Raw genomic sequence first — 16,637 nt, forward strand, 5'->3', positions numbered from 1 at the left:
AAAGCACTTGACCGCCACACACACACACACACACACACACACACAAGCATGTATACACACACACACACACACACACACACACACACACACAAGCATGTATACACACACACACACACACACACACACAAGCATGTATACACACACACACACACACACACGCACGCACGCACGCACGCACGCACTTACGCACACACACACACACACACACACACACACACACACACACACACACACACACACACACACACACACCTTGACCGGAGGAGGCGTTGGGAGTTTCAGCACCACGGACAGCGCATCGCTCCACCAGCTCCTCCTCCTCCAGAGCAACAAATGGGAGAAATTATAAAAAAAGAGGATGACGTCACGCCGTGGGACTCAAAATAACATCCAAGGGAACAAGTTGGAACACGATCCTATTCTGCTGAACTCAGTTTATTTGAGAGATTACTTGTGAAATGAGATTCATAGCCTCTCAGTGCGCGTTGTCAATCCTGATCCTGACCGGAAGGATGAAGGACCTCATGTTCCCGGATCTGTCTGCCTCTTGGTGAATTTTGGCCTCACCATCAAGCAGAAGTTCTCCTTCTTCTCTCTCCCTCTGGTTTCCCTGTTTGAGGGTTTGGAGCCTGCGGGTCATTGGCCACATCAGGAACCAGCAGCCGCCTCCTCCTGACACAAAAACAGCGCGCGCCATTCGCGCCGGCACCTCGACGGGACGCGCGTCAGACTCTCCTCAGGAGCTGAAACTTCTCCCAACGAGCGCCGGACGCGTCTGGAGGTCTGGGATGCGTTCGGGGACCTCGTGGATTACAAAAGGAACTCGTTCCTGCCATTAAATATTTATACAGCTCCCTTAAAGCGGCGGGGATGCACGAGAGACGACGCAACAGCGAGGCTCGCCCGCTCTGAACCGGAGGAGTCACCGGCAGATGATGTCCCGGTGTGAGCGCGTTTCCAGAGGAGACGAAGGAGAGGACGAGGGAGGATGAAGAAGCGCGGAGAGGGCTCGAGAGCGGCAGAGGTGGGATATAATGAAGTTGAGTGGGAGCGGAGTGTGCACCGTGTGCTCCAGCACCCTCCTCTTCGTGTGCGCCCTGAGCGAAGTTGTGGTTGGATTACGATGCGTCTCGCTGGGATCCACGGTGAAGGCGCAGTTCCACCTCGGCGCCGCGGCCGGGGCGTTCTACTCCGGGCTACTTGTGGGAGTCGGCCAGGTCCTTCTGGGCTCCGCGCTCATCTGCTGCACGGAGAAACCGGGTTGCAGGAATTTCTTTCTCCTGGGTGTTGTTGTCTTCTTGCTGGGAGTCCTCACCGCCTTCTCCGGCGCCGTTGTGGACGGGGACACTGCTTCTCTAGTGGACAGGAAGTTCTCCCACTACTGCTTCCACATTGTGAACCCTTCTTGCGAGCAGCTGAGGGAGTACCAGCGGAGTCTGGTCATCTCCACTGTTCTCAGCACCTTGGAGTGTCTCCTAGGTCTCATCACCCTAGTGGCTATCAAACGGTACAAGGCGGCGCAGTTCTCCCGGAGCAGACCGAGCCAGCGGCGGAGCGCCGGGGCCATCGTCTTCAGTGAGGAGCAGGACTGCTCCTCCTCCGGGTTCCAGCCCGTCTCCTACATCAACCTGGGGGTTTTTAACGTGCTGGATGAAACAGGGGCCGAGGTGCAGCGTGGAGGACACCAGTCCATCGAGCTGCCGGGATACTCCCCCTCAGACTCGAATCTCAATCACTGCTTCCCCTTCTCCTACCCCATTCCCAGCGAGCTGCCGCCCGCTTACGAGGACATCTTCCCCGCAGAGACAAGCAACACATAGCCGCTGGAGCGCGTCCCTCCGCTGAGACAATCACTGACTTTGTCCCTGCTCCTCTTCTTCACCCCACAACCAGTAAGTTCCACCCAGGAGGACAGCAGAGGGGGTCCCCTCTCTCATTATGGATCAGAGCAGGTAGAGGAACCAGTCCCAGCCTGCAGGCCCATTAACAGCTCGTCACAAAACCAGCTTGTGTTGGGATGGATGCTGTTTTTATCTGTTAATAAAATATATATTTAACCTCATCTGAAGCCACACAGCTGCTGAATGATTTCTGTTCAGACTCTGTCTAAAAATAAAATCAGCTTTTATTAAAAAAAAAAACAGATAAAAACATGAACACATTAGTTTATTTGGTCAAATAACCATGAGTTACAAATGTACTCCTCAGTGGATCTCTAGTTTAAGGTTTGATATTTACCCAGAACTCCGGCAGATGATGATGATGATGATGAAGGTGGTGAAGGTGATTTTGCAGACGGGAAAGTCTAAGGTCCGAATTTAAAATCAAAACCAGAGCTGCTTCACATTTTTGTTGTTTAAATTGATTTAAACTGATCACACACACACACACACACACACACACACACACACACACACACACACACACACACACACACACACACACACACACACACACACACACACACACACACACACACACACACACACACACACACACACACACACACACACACACACACACACACACACACACACACACACACACACACACACACACACACACCATAAAAGCCTTTCAGCCTCACCGTCAGCATTTCTCTTATAGAGCAAAGACGATGAATCCGTTTGTTTGTTGTTGTTGTTGTTGTTATTGTCTTGCAGACACGGCCTTCCCTTTTCTCAGATGAAGGCTTTATAAATGAGCATCCGAGCTCCACGTTCATCTAGAAGCACTTTCTGATGAATAAACCTTTAAAGGTCATGTGACCACCCTCAGATATTGGAGAAAGGATCAGGAGAAAGAACCAACCAAAGCTCTTTAGGTTCAACGTAGACTAAGAAATCAGATCAGCAACTGAGATGTTGTAGTTTTTTCCATAAATTGTCTGTTTTTGTCATAAAACTTACTTTACTTTTCATGAATCCTTTGACTTTCTTAACTGCTGCTTCCTGAAAACACGTTGTCAGGCCGGGAGCTGGGTTTGCTGAAACAGTCTGACGTTCAGTTAAAGATCATCTGGCTCTGCCTGAACGCTCCTGAATGAAACTTTTGGGAGGCTGAATGTGTCGTAAATAAAACCAAGAACTCTGGATGAAGCTGCTCGTTCACATTCAGTTATTGGACTGCTGATATTTTCCATCCCTCCATACATATTTTTAGGTTATTTAGTGCAAGTCACCCCCAAATCAACTTTTTTTTGCTGATAATCTATTTAAATGAGTGTCGGATCGTGCTGTAGACACATGCAGTCAGTATGTTGGCACTTTAGTGCATCTTAGTTAAAATTTTAATATTCTGCACGTTGTGCCCTCTTTAGGTAAAAACTCTGCACTGCATTTCAGTTTAAATCTGCCATTGCTATTGGCTAAGAGGTACCCTATGATGTTAGCTGGTACCATATGATGTCACAATGTCATTGTGAGCCTGTGTTTGTATTTGTTAGTGGCTCCGCCCTCTCGGTCTGCCAGGCAACAGCATTTGCTGCATTTTTCAAGCAGGAAGTGGGAGTGGAGAAAGACTGGTAGGGGGTGACTTGCTCTTTAAGCCAATATTTAAAAAATCCCAACTCGTCATCATGTTTCAAAATGTCTGTCTCTATCTACATCACCGTCATTTTATTATATCAAATAAGGGATAACATCTCTGGCGCTGATGATTGGACGCAGTTTGTCCAATTTAATCCATGAGAACATTTTTATTAGATCGAGATTTCTCAAAGAAAGATACAATCTATTTATACTGAGGTTATTAAGGGAACTATGGGCATAGCTGATGTTTCTATTAGGAACCAAACAGCTCTATAAAACCCAGTTGGCCATGTCATCCCTGCTTATACTGAGAGATGTTCCATTTAGCAAAGCAGAACCTTTGCTTTCACTGAAATAAATCTCTGGGTCTGATGGTGCTTGGTTTTGAAACAGCGTGCCAACTATGTACTCACAAGAATATTCACTGTAGTTAGCAAATTATGGTTTTATTAATGACAGTGCCAGAAGATTGTCCTCGATTTTCATGTCCCACAACTTAAAGGTACAACATGTAAGAAATCTACAGAGAAATAGTCTCAAAACAGTCTACTGTCTGAATCATGTTGGAAGGAAGGAAACACTAAAACAAATTTCCTTCTCAGCTGAGGGGTTGCCAGTTTTTATCATATTAAAAAAGCCAAAGAGGGACGTAGTCTTTGTTTACAATCTGAGAGTCCGTGGGGTTGCAGAGTCTGCGCCGGCTGACAAAGCAGTGTCTGCATTTGTAATGCAACAATGGCCCGTGGCTTTATGTTTAAATTTAATATTGGTTGAATAAGTCTAAGTGCTAATGTTGAGCTAACAATGCTAACAGTGAAATTCTCTCGGGAAGATTGTTGAGGCTTCTCTGGCTGAAGTCTCCCTGGGGTCTCCGCACTCCGGGGGAGACCTCAGTATCTGTGGGGCTTGGTTATCCTCCATCTTCCACGGGTTTTGGGGGGCAGGTCTGTGGCCCCATCATACTCACTATTGACCACTCATATAGAGAAACCTCACATACACAAGTGCATGTACGCACACAGGTGCTCACATGGTGCTCTCACTCTCAAGTATGGACTTTTGAAACATAACCCAAGGCAGTGGTTGGCACTAAATGCAATATGAATTTTTACTGTGTGCTTTTCAGCAACAACTGTTGCTGTATTGTGCGGTTGGCGCAGTGACTTTTAGGTTCTGCTGTATTTTTGTGTGCCCCCCCCCCCCCTTCTTCTCTTTTCCAGCAGATTCTTGTACATCCTTTATTGTTTTTTTTATGAACTCCCCACTACCACCTCTTCCTTTTTGCTCACTCATTTTTCTTTCATTTCTGTCTCTGTCCATTGGGATTTAAAAAAGAAAATATTTCTAATGACGTTTTGGTATCAAGCTGAAACTATGCTGCTCCACCTGTGAGAGTAAAACTGTAAGGCTTGTCAGCAGCCCTCAAACGTTAATTCTGATAGCTTTAAAGTTGGACAGGACTGGGGGAATACAATGCTAACCGTGACTGTAGCTCCTTTTTCAAATAGCAACAATTCAATATTGCAGTGACATGTATAGATCCATTCATCAACATATTGTGTATGACTCATCTTCACTCGTCATCTAGAATCTCTGGCTCTGATCCATAACTGGCAACAGCCATGAAACTCACGGAAAAGGAGTAACAGAGTCACTTTTTGTTTAAAAACATTGACTGCAGTACCCAATATTGACCACAGGAAGTCAGTATTACTTCATTCTTACATAATGCACCTTTTTAAAAACAAACAACAGATAAATAACTTAAAAATGTACAATTCAACTCTGAAACGTTATTAACTTTGGATTTAATAAAACTGTGAGGAATTTTCAAACCGTTCTTTTTTTTTATAAAAGGCGAGAAAGCCCCGCCCCTTTTGGAGCTCAAAAGCTCAGGTAGACATCATAGTAGAAACATCATTCAGAGTTTAAGCAGCTCAAAAAAAGTTTCAATTTATATTTTACAATTTTACACAACCGGCCGGCCAGGAAAGGGTGGCTTGCCAACTCTGGGTCGGGAGAGAAGTCCTACCTCAAGTGGAGGAGTTTAAGTATCTCGGGGTCTTGTTCACGAGTGAGGGTAGGAGGGATCGGGAGATCGACAGGCGGATTGGTTCGGCGTCTGCAGTGATGCGGACGCTGAGCCGATCTGTCGTGGGGAAGAGGGAACTGAGCCAGAAAGCCAGGCTCTCGATTTACCGGTCGATCTACGTCCCGATCCTCACCTATGGTCATGAGCTTTGGGTAATGACCGAAAGAACGAGATCGCGGATACAAGCGGCCGAAATGAGTTTCCTCCGTAGGGTGGCCGGGCTCAGCCTTAGAGATAGGGTGAGGAGCTCGGACATTCGGGAGGGACTCGGAGTAGAACCGCTGCTCCTCCGGATCGAAAGGAGCCAGTTGAGGTGGTTTGGGCATCTGGTCAGGATGCCTCCTGGACGCCTCCCTGGGGAGGTGTTTCGGGCATGTCCTGCCGGCAGGAGGCCCCCGGGTCGACCCAGGACACGTTGGAGAGGTTACATCTCCATTCTGGTCCGGGAACGCCTTGGGGTCCTGCCGGAGGAGCTGGTGGAGGTGACCGGGGAGAGGACGGTCTGGAGCTCCCTAGTTGGGATGCTGCCCCCGCGACCCGGATAAGTGGAGGAAGACGACGACGAGTTTTACACAAACGCTGTTACAATTTTGTTATTTAAAAAGGTTTCATTTAAATCTTGTGTGATTGTGACGACTAAACTCAAATATGGGTAAAAAAGCTTTTCTTAGTCGTGGTTCAGAAAATAGGAATTTTAAATTGTTGAACAAATTTCATACCTTGAGCCCATATTTGGGGTGATAAAAAAAATCATGGATCTAACGGTTTTTGTTCTGCAGTGTATGGTGTGCATCCACACTGCAAAAACTACACACCACACCTAGAGAGATCTCACACACGGACATTCCCCGGTCAGACAAGAAATCTCACAAAACAATGCGAGCTCAAACGTGATTTTGGAGTAAAGAAACATGGCAGAGGAGGAGCGTGCACCATCACCTTGTTTCCTGATTGGCTACAAGTTACATTCAACAAGCAGCATGCTTATGGAGCTAGGATTAGGAAAGTATTACATGTAACCTGTAAGGTGTTTTGCAACTGTAACTTTAATTTTGTATCATGTAATTCTCATTTTGTAACATGACGTTTTGTAACTTGCAGTCCTAAAAAAATTCAATATGCAGGTTTCAAATCACAACTTTTGAAACACACATCTCAGTCTGCAGTTACAAAACTCAAGTGTACAATCTACGTGTAATTTTGTCCCAAATCTAGCTCCATAGTTTATCACCCAACATAACTTTTAGTTTCCACCCACCTGCGTTCCTACTGGAGTCCAATGGACCACATGTTTTTATTGATTTTTCACGACTTTCAGTTTCTTCTCTAATCCAGGAGCTGTGAGTACTCCTGTGAGCATTTTCATGGTCTTGGTCCAAATGTAGCTACTTACAGTCCTGGTGGGGTCTAAGAGACCCCATGTGCACTTTTTCGAGTTTACATTTCTATTCTCTAAGTTTCTTGACTAAAGCCTATTCAGAGGTGGAAAGTAACGAATTACATTTACTCACGTTACTGCAATTGAGTAGCTTTTTTGTATATTTATACTTTTTAAGTCGTTTTTAAAAGCTGTACTTTTACTTTAACTTGAGTACGTTTTTAAAAAAGAATTGTAATTCTCTAAATTTAAATCATATCCGTTACTGAGTAAAAACAAATTATAGGCTTAATAAATTAAAAATATTACGTGTAGCAGCGTCGGAACAGAAAAAGATGCCTGCATGTGTCACGTTGCAGGTTAGGAGGAGGTTAGAACCCAAGATGCAGAAAACCCCAGATGACACGAGGCAGGAGCCGTTTAAAAGTAAAATCCTTTTATTTAGGATGAGGAACCAAAAATCCAAAAAGGGCAGGAAGCCAAAAACCAAAATCCTGAACACCAGGACAACGAAAGCTCACAAAGAGCACAAACCACGAGACGAGGCACAAAAGCTCACATAGAGCACAAAACAACGCTGACACACAACAGTGGACCAACAAGATATTGAGACAAAGACAGGGCTTTATACACTGGGGCATGATGGGAGGCAGATAGGCTGCAGGTGTGTGGAGAGAACCAGGTGAAAGCAATTAACTAATCAGGGAGGAAACTAACATGACCTAAGAGAAAAACCTAAAGACAAGAAAAGCAACCACATAACTAATGTTCTACGGGGAAGGAAAACTACAAACACCGGTGGGAAAAAACACACTAAAGACACTAATAAAATGAAAAGCTGAAACTATAAAAACTGCATAGGGATGACTGGGGAAGACTGAAGGGACACAGGACCTGGGAGAGATGATTTGGAGGGTTGTAGAACAGGGAACACAGAAAGAGAAACCACAGGGGCGTGACTAAGGAGGACCACGGGGAGCACAGGACCTGGAGGTAGATACCTGGGGGGGAAGGAAACCTAGAGGGACTGCAGCTCTGGGAACACATGAGAAAGACGTAGACAATGACACAAGAGGGCGCTAGGACACACAACAGGAGAAACTAGAGACGAATGGAGAACACAAGGAGACACATGGGGGGAGATGCAGACGTAGACCATTACAGCATAAGCGCCGCGTCTAAACCGTGGGGGGGGGGGGTGGTGTGGGGGTGTACACTTTAGCTCAAAGACATCGGTTCAGTTCCTCAACTCGCTGTTCACCTCCTCTCTCCCTCCTCTCCTGTGGGTTGGATCCCGCACCTTCGCGCACCGGTGTGACGTCATCAGAATTCTGCTCGGTTCGGTAGCCGGACTCGGTTCCGTGTTTGAAATGTGTTTCTCTACCGCTCCGCACGGCAGCGGCAAAATAACGTTTAGCGCTCCTAACAAGCAGGATTCTCAGCACTTTGCTCATAAAACAGGATACCTGCAGGCCTCTGTGAGTTAAAACATCCTGATACTGTTCAGGTGTAAACATTGTGCTCCATCCCTGTGTTTGAACTCAGAAGATGCTCCTTGATGCCACACATATGTGATGATTTAGCTTGTTTCTTTATTTTACTCCAGAAGAAGAGATTAAATTATTACTAAAGCAGTTCAATGTGTGTGTGTGTGTGTGTGTGTGTGTGTGTGTGTGTGTGTGTGTGTGTGTGTATTACACATATAGGACTGCAGGAGACAGCGTGGTTTCATCAAATCCATGCATCTTATATCTTGGCTGCAGTAACGGCTCAGGAAAATAACATATTTCATACATAATGACGTCTCTGCAGTGTTTATGATAATGTTTTATCTTATCTTTGGTCTGGGAGGGGTAACTTATCATGATACAAGCCTTTTAAAACATGTTAAAGTGTTACAAGAGGAGATAAATGCAGGAATTTGAAGTTCATGTTTGGAGACCAACCTTCACAGTGTGGAGGCTCACGCTGGTGAGGAGACACCGTTAGTTCTAGTAACACCTGGGCTCCCAAGGCCTGTTCTGACAGGATGGACGTTACGGGACCCTTAAGGATTCCAGTTGGATGATTGGAGGATTATTTAGGAGGATTGGAATGAACAAACTGATTTCAGTGGTGAAGGGTTAAATGAGTGAGTGAACCCACCACCAAGGATGAACTCTGCTAACTTTAAACATCAGCTGCTCTAAATAAGCATGAAGGTCAGAGAGGAGCTCTAGGATGGACATGGATAAAGGAACTGTAATGTAGAGGTAAAGTAGGGCAGGGCCGACGTTAGCAGCTGTCATACGCTCCATCTGAGATGTTTGACTGCATTTAGCTTGTTATGTGACAGGTTAGAGCACAGTCTCATGTTAGAGTTTTGTCATGATAACATTGAGATACCTCACACACTGATGGCTTCTAAAAATTATTTTTTCTCAAAATAAAGAATAATTTTAATCACAATTGAAACTTACCATCCTAGAAAAACCTCGTCCAATCAATGTGCACGTCCTGTTCTCACTGACTGGATAGAAATCCCTCCTTCAAGCTGTGCAAGTTTGGATGTGTGTGTGTGTGTGTGTACGCGCGCACACGAGCGAATTGTGAACTGGCGTTGTGATTTAGCACTACTTAGATGTAGCCATCCTTACGCATACAAAAATGTAACTAAGTAACTTTTACTTTGAGTACATTTTGTTTACGATACGTTTTACTTGTACTTGAGTAAAAAATTATCAAAGTATTGGTACTCGTACTTAAGTAGGACATTTTAGTACTCTTTCCACCTCTGAGCCTACATCACACTGGAGGCATCAGTGAATGCGGAACAACAGCAGAATGTCACTGCTTGTAACAGAATCCATTACAGTCTTTAGGGTTGATTCAAACCAGCCGCGGTGGAAATGATCAGGCACGTCGCAGAAGCGTCTGGCCGCGTTGCACTGCTGCAAATAGAATCAGATTCTATTTCTGCCGCAAGCCACTTCTGGGGCACGTCAATTTTCGCAAATAACGTAGGGCTAGACAGGAAATCACACATCGTTTCAGTGTAAAAGTTTCAAAACAAAAGATTGTTGCAGCGATTTGATTTTGTATCTTTGTAGACTACGTCAACACATGTGACGTAACACCTTATTTACACCCAGCATCTTTCGAGAAGTGCAGCAGCGTTTTTATGGCTTTAATCCTGGCAGTGGAGAGGAACATCATATATGACACCAAATAGTGATATCAAACATCAAACCTTTTTTTTTTTTGGTTTAATGGCGGATGGGATATACAAACGTTTGAAGTCTCAAAAGACTTAGTGATCTCCTGAGTCCAGGGAGGAGGATGGTGGAGAAGCCGCTCCACGGCTGAGACTCCCAGTGTGGATGAAAGTCGTGTTGTGTAACATGTAACGTTTGGCACGTAACGTAAAGCATTAATATTATAACTTGCAGAAAAAATCCATGAACAAGTTTCAAATCACAACTCTCAAAACACACATCTCAGTCTACAGTTACAAAACTCAAGTCTACAAGTACAAAACATTTTGTCCCAATTCTAGCTTCCTTCCCAAAGAACCAGTGACAGGCTTTGTCTTATCAGCCAATCATGTGTCTCGGATATGACATCCTGTGCTAATTCAACATGTAAGTTCTTGATTTATATCAGTTTAGTTTCTCTAAAAATGATTGCCGCCTACTGGTAAAGAGTGAAAATGTAAGCAAGTTTGGTTGTGAGCAGTACAACAGACCTCCGCCCTCTGGCCATGAACGGACAGGAATCCAAGACTCATGACTGTTTTAAAAGTTGTGATTTGAAACTTTAACATAGTTTTTTCCTGCAAGTTAAAAAATGAAAGGTTTGCGTTACAAAAAGAGAATTACGTCGTCGTCGTCTTCCTCCGCTTATCCGGGTCCGGGTCCGGGTCGCAGGGGCAGTATCCCAACTAGGGAGCTCCAGACCGTCCTCTCCCCGGTCACCTCCACCAGCTCCTCCGGCAGGACCCCAAGGCGTTCCCGGACCAGATTGGAGATGTAACCTCTCCAACGTGTCCTGGGTCGACTCGGGGGCCTCCTGCCGGCAGGACATGCCCGAAACACCTCCCCAGGGAGGCGTCCAGGAGGCATCCTGACCAGATGCCCAAACCATCTCAACTGACTCCTCTCGATCCGGAGGAGCAGCGGTTCTACTCCGAGTCCCTCCCGAATGTCCGAGCTCCTCACCCTATCTCTAAGGCTGAGCCCGGCCACCCTACGGAGGAAACTCATTTCGGCCGCTTGTATCCGCGATCTCGTTCCTTCGGTCATTACCCAAAGCTCATGACCATAGGTGAGGATTGGGACGTAGATCGACCGGTAAATCGAGAGCCTGGCTTTCTGGCTCAGCTCCCTCTTCCCCACGACAGATCGGCTCAGAGTCCGCATCACTGCAGACGCCGAACCAATCCGCCTGTCGATCTCCCGATCCCTCCTACCCTCACTCGTGAACAAGACCCCGAGATACTTAAACTCCTCCACTTGAGGTAGGACCTCTCCCCCGACCCGGAGTAGGCAAGAGAAAAGAGAATTACGTGCTACTAAATGAAAGTTACATTAAACATTTTCCCAATACTAACTCCATAGAAATCCTCATGAAGTAGTTTTAGTGGACAACATTCCAGGTTTTTTTCCTTTTCTTTGCACGGTGAAGTAACTTTGTGTTGGACGCAGTGATGAATTGTGTTCTCTAATAAGGACGTTTTGAAGTGCTCTTGAGTCAATGCTGTGATCGCCTCTACAGATTTATCCTCCAGCGAGGGAGCGGGGATCACGGCTCTCAGACAGAAATATTAAAAGCTGATAAACTCACCAAGCTCTGTGCATCTTCATCACTAACAAATATGCAGTTGTTGATCTTTTCTTCCTTTACTTTTCCTCTCTGAAGTTTGCCTCATGTTTTGCTAGCATTACGTTTAACATTATGTGTATATTTTCAAAAGTCTCTGCCTTTTTCTAAACAGGTGTCCTGGGGTAAAATCCTCCTTTACCCATTAAATGTGGGATTTTCTCATCTTTGCCTTCCATTTTGATTTATTTTTTTTTGCAACTTCATGACTTTTTGGGAACTGGGACGGCTTTGTGCAAGTCTGGAGTTGTGTTTGACCAGCTGAGTTCGCAAACTGCCCTGTGAGGGAAACTGAGGCTGCACGCTTTTAAAGCCCAGACTCTCAATCAGCTGAGTTCTATAAGAACAGCCTGGAGGGAAGTCGCTGTAGCTGAACAGATTTTCACAGAGCTGCCCTGAAAGAACAGCAGACTTTTCTTTTAGACCACTTTAGAATAAGCACGAAGCTGCATGTAGGATGATTTCCTCCCCCGGGTCTCAGTTTAAATACCAGCTCCGTTTGGTGCCGTTTCAGAGAGATAAAGCATTCTCACCCTTTTCCAGCAGCAGAGGGACAAATCAACGCTCTGAGCCACGGCGGTTCACAACCAGCTGTCTTCTCTCTCTCTCTCAGCCACAGCTCGTAGATCTCTGAGCTTGTTAACAAATGTCACCTGCCCTGTTTGCTGTTAGAAAACCAGAGTCAATTAGACCTGAGCGATTTACTGAGGAGTGTGGAGACAGAGAGCTCAGACTGTCTTCTGCTGACTGTCTTTGTTTACTTGGTGCCACCTGTTGTTGGGTTTTGACCCAGAACCCGCTCGGTGTTCACACGCCTGCCTCAGCGACCCGAGAACAACAACATCAAACAGTCGTAACCCGGGGGCAGCGAGCGCCTACGTCAGGTTTCTGGGATATTTTGTGAAATCCAATAACACAACAACTGGGCCCAAAAACCACCACAGAAAACTTCAAAGGTAAACAACCTGTATTTATACAGCCCCCCAAGATGCTTTACAGCACAACCAGTCATTCACCCACTAGCGCCTACATTCACACGGTGGTGGTGATGAGCTACCATATAGCCACAGCTGCCCCGGGGTGCACTGACAGAGGCGAGGCTGCTGCACACAGGCACCACTGGTCCCCCTGACCCCCACCAGCAGACAAGGGGGTGGTGTCTGGCCCAGGGACACAACGACTGCAACAGACTGAGCAAATTCTCAAACCTGCAACCCTTTAGTTATGAGGTGGGAACTTAACTCCTCTGCCACCTTAAAGGTCTTAAAGGTCCTGTGTCATTTCTGCGTCGGTTTCCTATGCACGCTGAAGGTGAAAATAGTTCTGGCCCCCGTCGACTGCTTTAGTTGTTATGGACGAGAAAACAGTTGGGCCAGAAAAAGACAGTCTCGGCTACATCACAGGGAACATTTGCATAAATGGCCACGCCTAGTTTGGCTTGTGACCGGGGAAGGTTGAGTTTAGCAGCCAAGAGAGGTCAGAGTACATCTTGGCTAGTAGAAGCTAACCATTAGCATTAGGACAAACATTTTGCATGTTTAGGAGAAAATGTAAAGCCTAATTTATACGGCCCCATCAGTTTTGTGAGGGAGACATTTACATTCGGACTTCTCCTTCAGCTGAGGAGTGTTGCAAAGCAATTCCCCAAACGAACAACAGAGGGCGTAGCATTGTTCTGAGGCATCATGCCACCATCACAGTCACGTATCCGGTCCACGATAGCGTAACTATTGTGTTAACATAGTTTTAATGTATTTCAGAGACATTGTAACATGGACTGATATGTCCCTCGTTCTCTTCCAACTCTTCATGCAACCGGCACGTTTAAACTCACGTTTCTCATCGTTCCCGTCCACGAATAAAACTCTCGCTGCATATCTATGCACTCCTTCAGTCACGGGTGAATAAACGTTCATGTTTTCAGACTTTTTTCTGCACGGCATTGTTCAATCTTTTTTGTGTCTGCCGATAAATACTGTTTTGGAGGGGGCAACGGCGGTGCTGTTGGCAATTTTCAAAGTTAGAATATAAAACATTTTAATAAAAAGCTATATTAAAAAAATACCACCACGGGGCGTTCAGAGGTGTGCAGAACGAATGCAGTTTCTCTTTTTAAAGCTATATTTAAAAAGATAAATAATCAAAATTTTTATTCTGTTGGGCACGACACTGGCTTTATGTTAACATCTACCAACCACTAGAGGGCACTGTTGTGCTAAAAAGTCCACTCAGCAAGGCGGGGGTGGGACTGTGTGAAATGGCGGACTTGACAAGTCAAGCAGCTGATTCTGAGCCCAGAAGATGTTCTAACGGTAAATACTGTTGTAAACTAAACGTACGTTTTCCAAGACACATGGCGCCGGCAAACCAGCGTAAAATTACCACAACGGTGTGTCTCATAAACACGCCATGCCGGCATGGCGTTGCATGAATTTTGCGGCATTCGTTCTGCCTCACTTGCCAGTAATATTGCGGTAATGGTCTGTCTTATAAACGGCTCTTGTGCCACGGTGCAACAGGGAGGTGTCGTGACGACGTGGGGAGTTAATGGCGAGCTCCAGCCGGCAAATATATTGGAAATGAAATCAGCTGAGACGGCAACCGGAGCATGAGTGTCTCTCCGTTGGAGCTGAAGCTCAGATCATCAGAGGACTGATGGGGACAAACACCGTCAGGAGCGGTTTGCTAAAAAAACTCAACGATCGTGGCTTCAATCGCAATAAAAGCAAGTTATGTCCAAGATAAACGAGAGTCCGTGACATCACAGAGACCGCCCCCATACCCCTTTATGCCGTCATCGTGTAATCTGTTATAAAAACGACATGATTGCGCAACATTACCCCGGACATTCATTCACACTGGAGACCGCAGCAGATTTAGCGGACAGGTGAACGAGACCTCCATCCTTCGCTGTGGCTGACGGATTTGTCGTAGGACACTTTGGCTCTTGGCTGAATTCAGACTGCCTGTTTGCACATCAGTCCTGTAGGATGTGAACTCTCTTTCTCTGTATAGAGGCTGTTCAGAAAGCCATCTCAACAGGTTAGATGGTCATTTGTTTTAACTTCAACACAGAACCACACTGGTAGCTGAAGCACTCATTTAAATGCACAAACAGTGACTTTGCAGATATGTGGCGAGGTCGTCTCAGCTAGATGAGACCTGCTGCTCCAGAAGGATAATGATGAGTAATTGCACATTTTGAACAAACCAAGACATGTCAGGTTATAATGTAGGGCAGTCCATTATGGTGAGGTCTGTATTGTGTGCATCAGGAAGGTCCAGCCCCCACCTCCTCCTGTACCCCCTCCCGGGGTGGCAGATCCATTGTTAGATAGCGGCGGTGCATTAGTGTAATGACAACTCCCAGCTCTGGTCACACAGAGTGAAAAACGCTGACTTGCATCTCAGCGTTCTTCACTCTGAAGAATACAGGAGAGGCTTTTTGCACAAGTGATTACGCTGCAGATATGTGGATGAATGATGTGTGAGGAGCAGAGTGAGGCGCCGAGGACAGGAAGTGAAATCAGATCTGTCTCCTGCGCCACCTGGGACCTGCTCAGATACTTAGCTCATTAGCGCGTGACGTAACCTCTAAAATGTCATCCGGGCGGTCTCTGTCTCTCTTACACACACACACACGCACGCACGCATGCACGCACACACACACACACACACACACACACACACACACACACACACACACACACACACACACACACACACACACACACACACACACACACACACACACACAATAAAAACATAAATATAGACACAAACACAGGGTAGACTTTTCTTCAATTGCATCCTTTCTCCCATCTGCATAAGCGGCCGGATGTATCTCAAGGTCAAAGCAGGCTGCCGTACTTATAGAAAAAAAATCAATATCCCCTAAAAGCCTTTCATTAGAAACATGCCCACTAGCTGGGAGCTGCTTCCAGGGAAAGTTGGCTGGAAAAGTTCCAACAGCCCTTAAAAGCCTGGACTCTTTCTTTATCCTTTTTGTGCCTGATTTTCTTCGTGGGTGTCCAACACTTCTCGCCGGTGATTTCTCAAACACTTCGTTCTTATTTGATGTCTAATTTTCACATTTTAAAGGCTTGACTGTCTTTGAAGACGAGCTAGCTGCAGAACTAACCTGTTGAGGTCATTTACTGATGATAATAAATCAGAGGCTCACAGCCTAATGTGCTGGACTCACCTGAAGTCATTAGAGCTTTGGATTCAGCCAGAGGAACAGACCATACTGTTTTTGTCTGTGTCTGTGTGTTCATTAATAAATATCTCATGTTTATGATGTACTATCAAAAACATCTACAACTGATTAGCATTAATAGATGCTACATAGATGCTGTAGGTTTTTGCAAACAAAACTGTTTACATTTGAATCCTTTTTACAGCCATGGAGGTCAGATCTGGTGCTGTAGGAGCTGAGGGTCAACCACAACACACATGTTCAGTACAGATTATCGAGCCTGACCCACGGCATTTAAACCTGTCTCCGTGAGCTGAAAGTCTCTGAATCCACGGGACAGATTTGACTAAAACCCAAAGAAAACACTGTTGATAACTAAATCCTAGTTAATGCTTAGCTAGTAATCCTTTTAACCTACATGTTGAAGTCTCATCATCATCATCATCATCATCATCATCATCAACTTTATTTATGAAGCGCTTTCACATGCCCAAAGCGGACAAACAAAGCGCTGTACACCAATAAAAATAAACACAGCAATAAAACAAACATATCCAGTGGGGCAAAAAAGTATTTAGTCAG

General features: G+C 45.6%; 2 protein-coding genes across 2 annotated transcripts in view; one reads left to right on the forward strand and one right to left on the reverse strand.

Moving 5' to 3' along the window:
• Positions 1-16,637, reverse strand: part of pigg (phosphatidylinositol glycan anchor biosynthesis class G (EMM blood group)) — a 209,385-nt gene that overhangs the window by 7,463 nt on the left and 185,285 nt on the right. The gene's annotated exons all lie outside the window — the stretch shown is intronic.
• LOC129160896 (transmembrane protein 271) lies at positions 634-2,141 on the forward strand. The gene has a single exon (XM_054737956.2). It carries the CDS (start codon positions 1,035-1,037, stop codon positions 1,818-1,820), a length of 786 nt encoding a protein of 261 aa, XP_054593931.2. The 5' UTR covers positions 634-1,034; the 3' UTR covers positions 1,821-2,141.

This window comes from Nothobranchius furzeri, chromosome 1 (genome assembly GCF_043380555.1).
Source record: "Nothobranchius furzeri strain GRZ-AD chromosome 1, NfurGRZ-RIMD1, whole genome shotgun sequence".
Classification (NCBI taxonomy): Eukaryota; Metazoa; Chordata; class Actinopteri; order Cyprinodontiformes; family Nothobranchiidae; genus Nothobranchius; species Nothobranchius furzeri.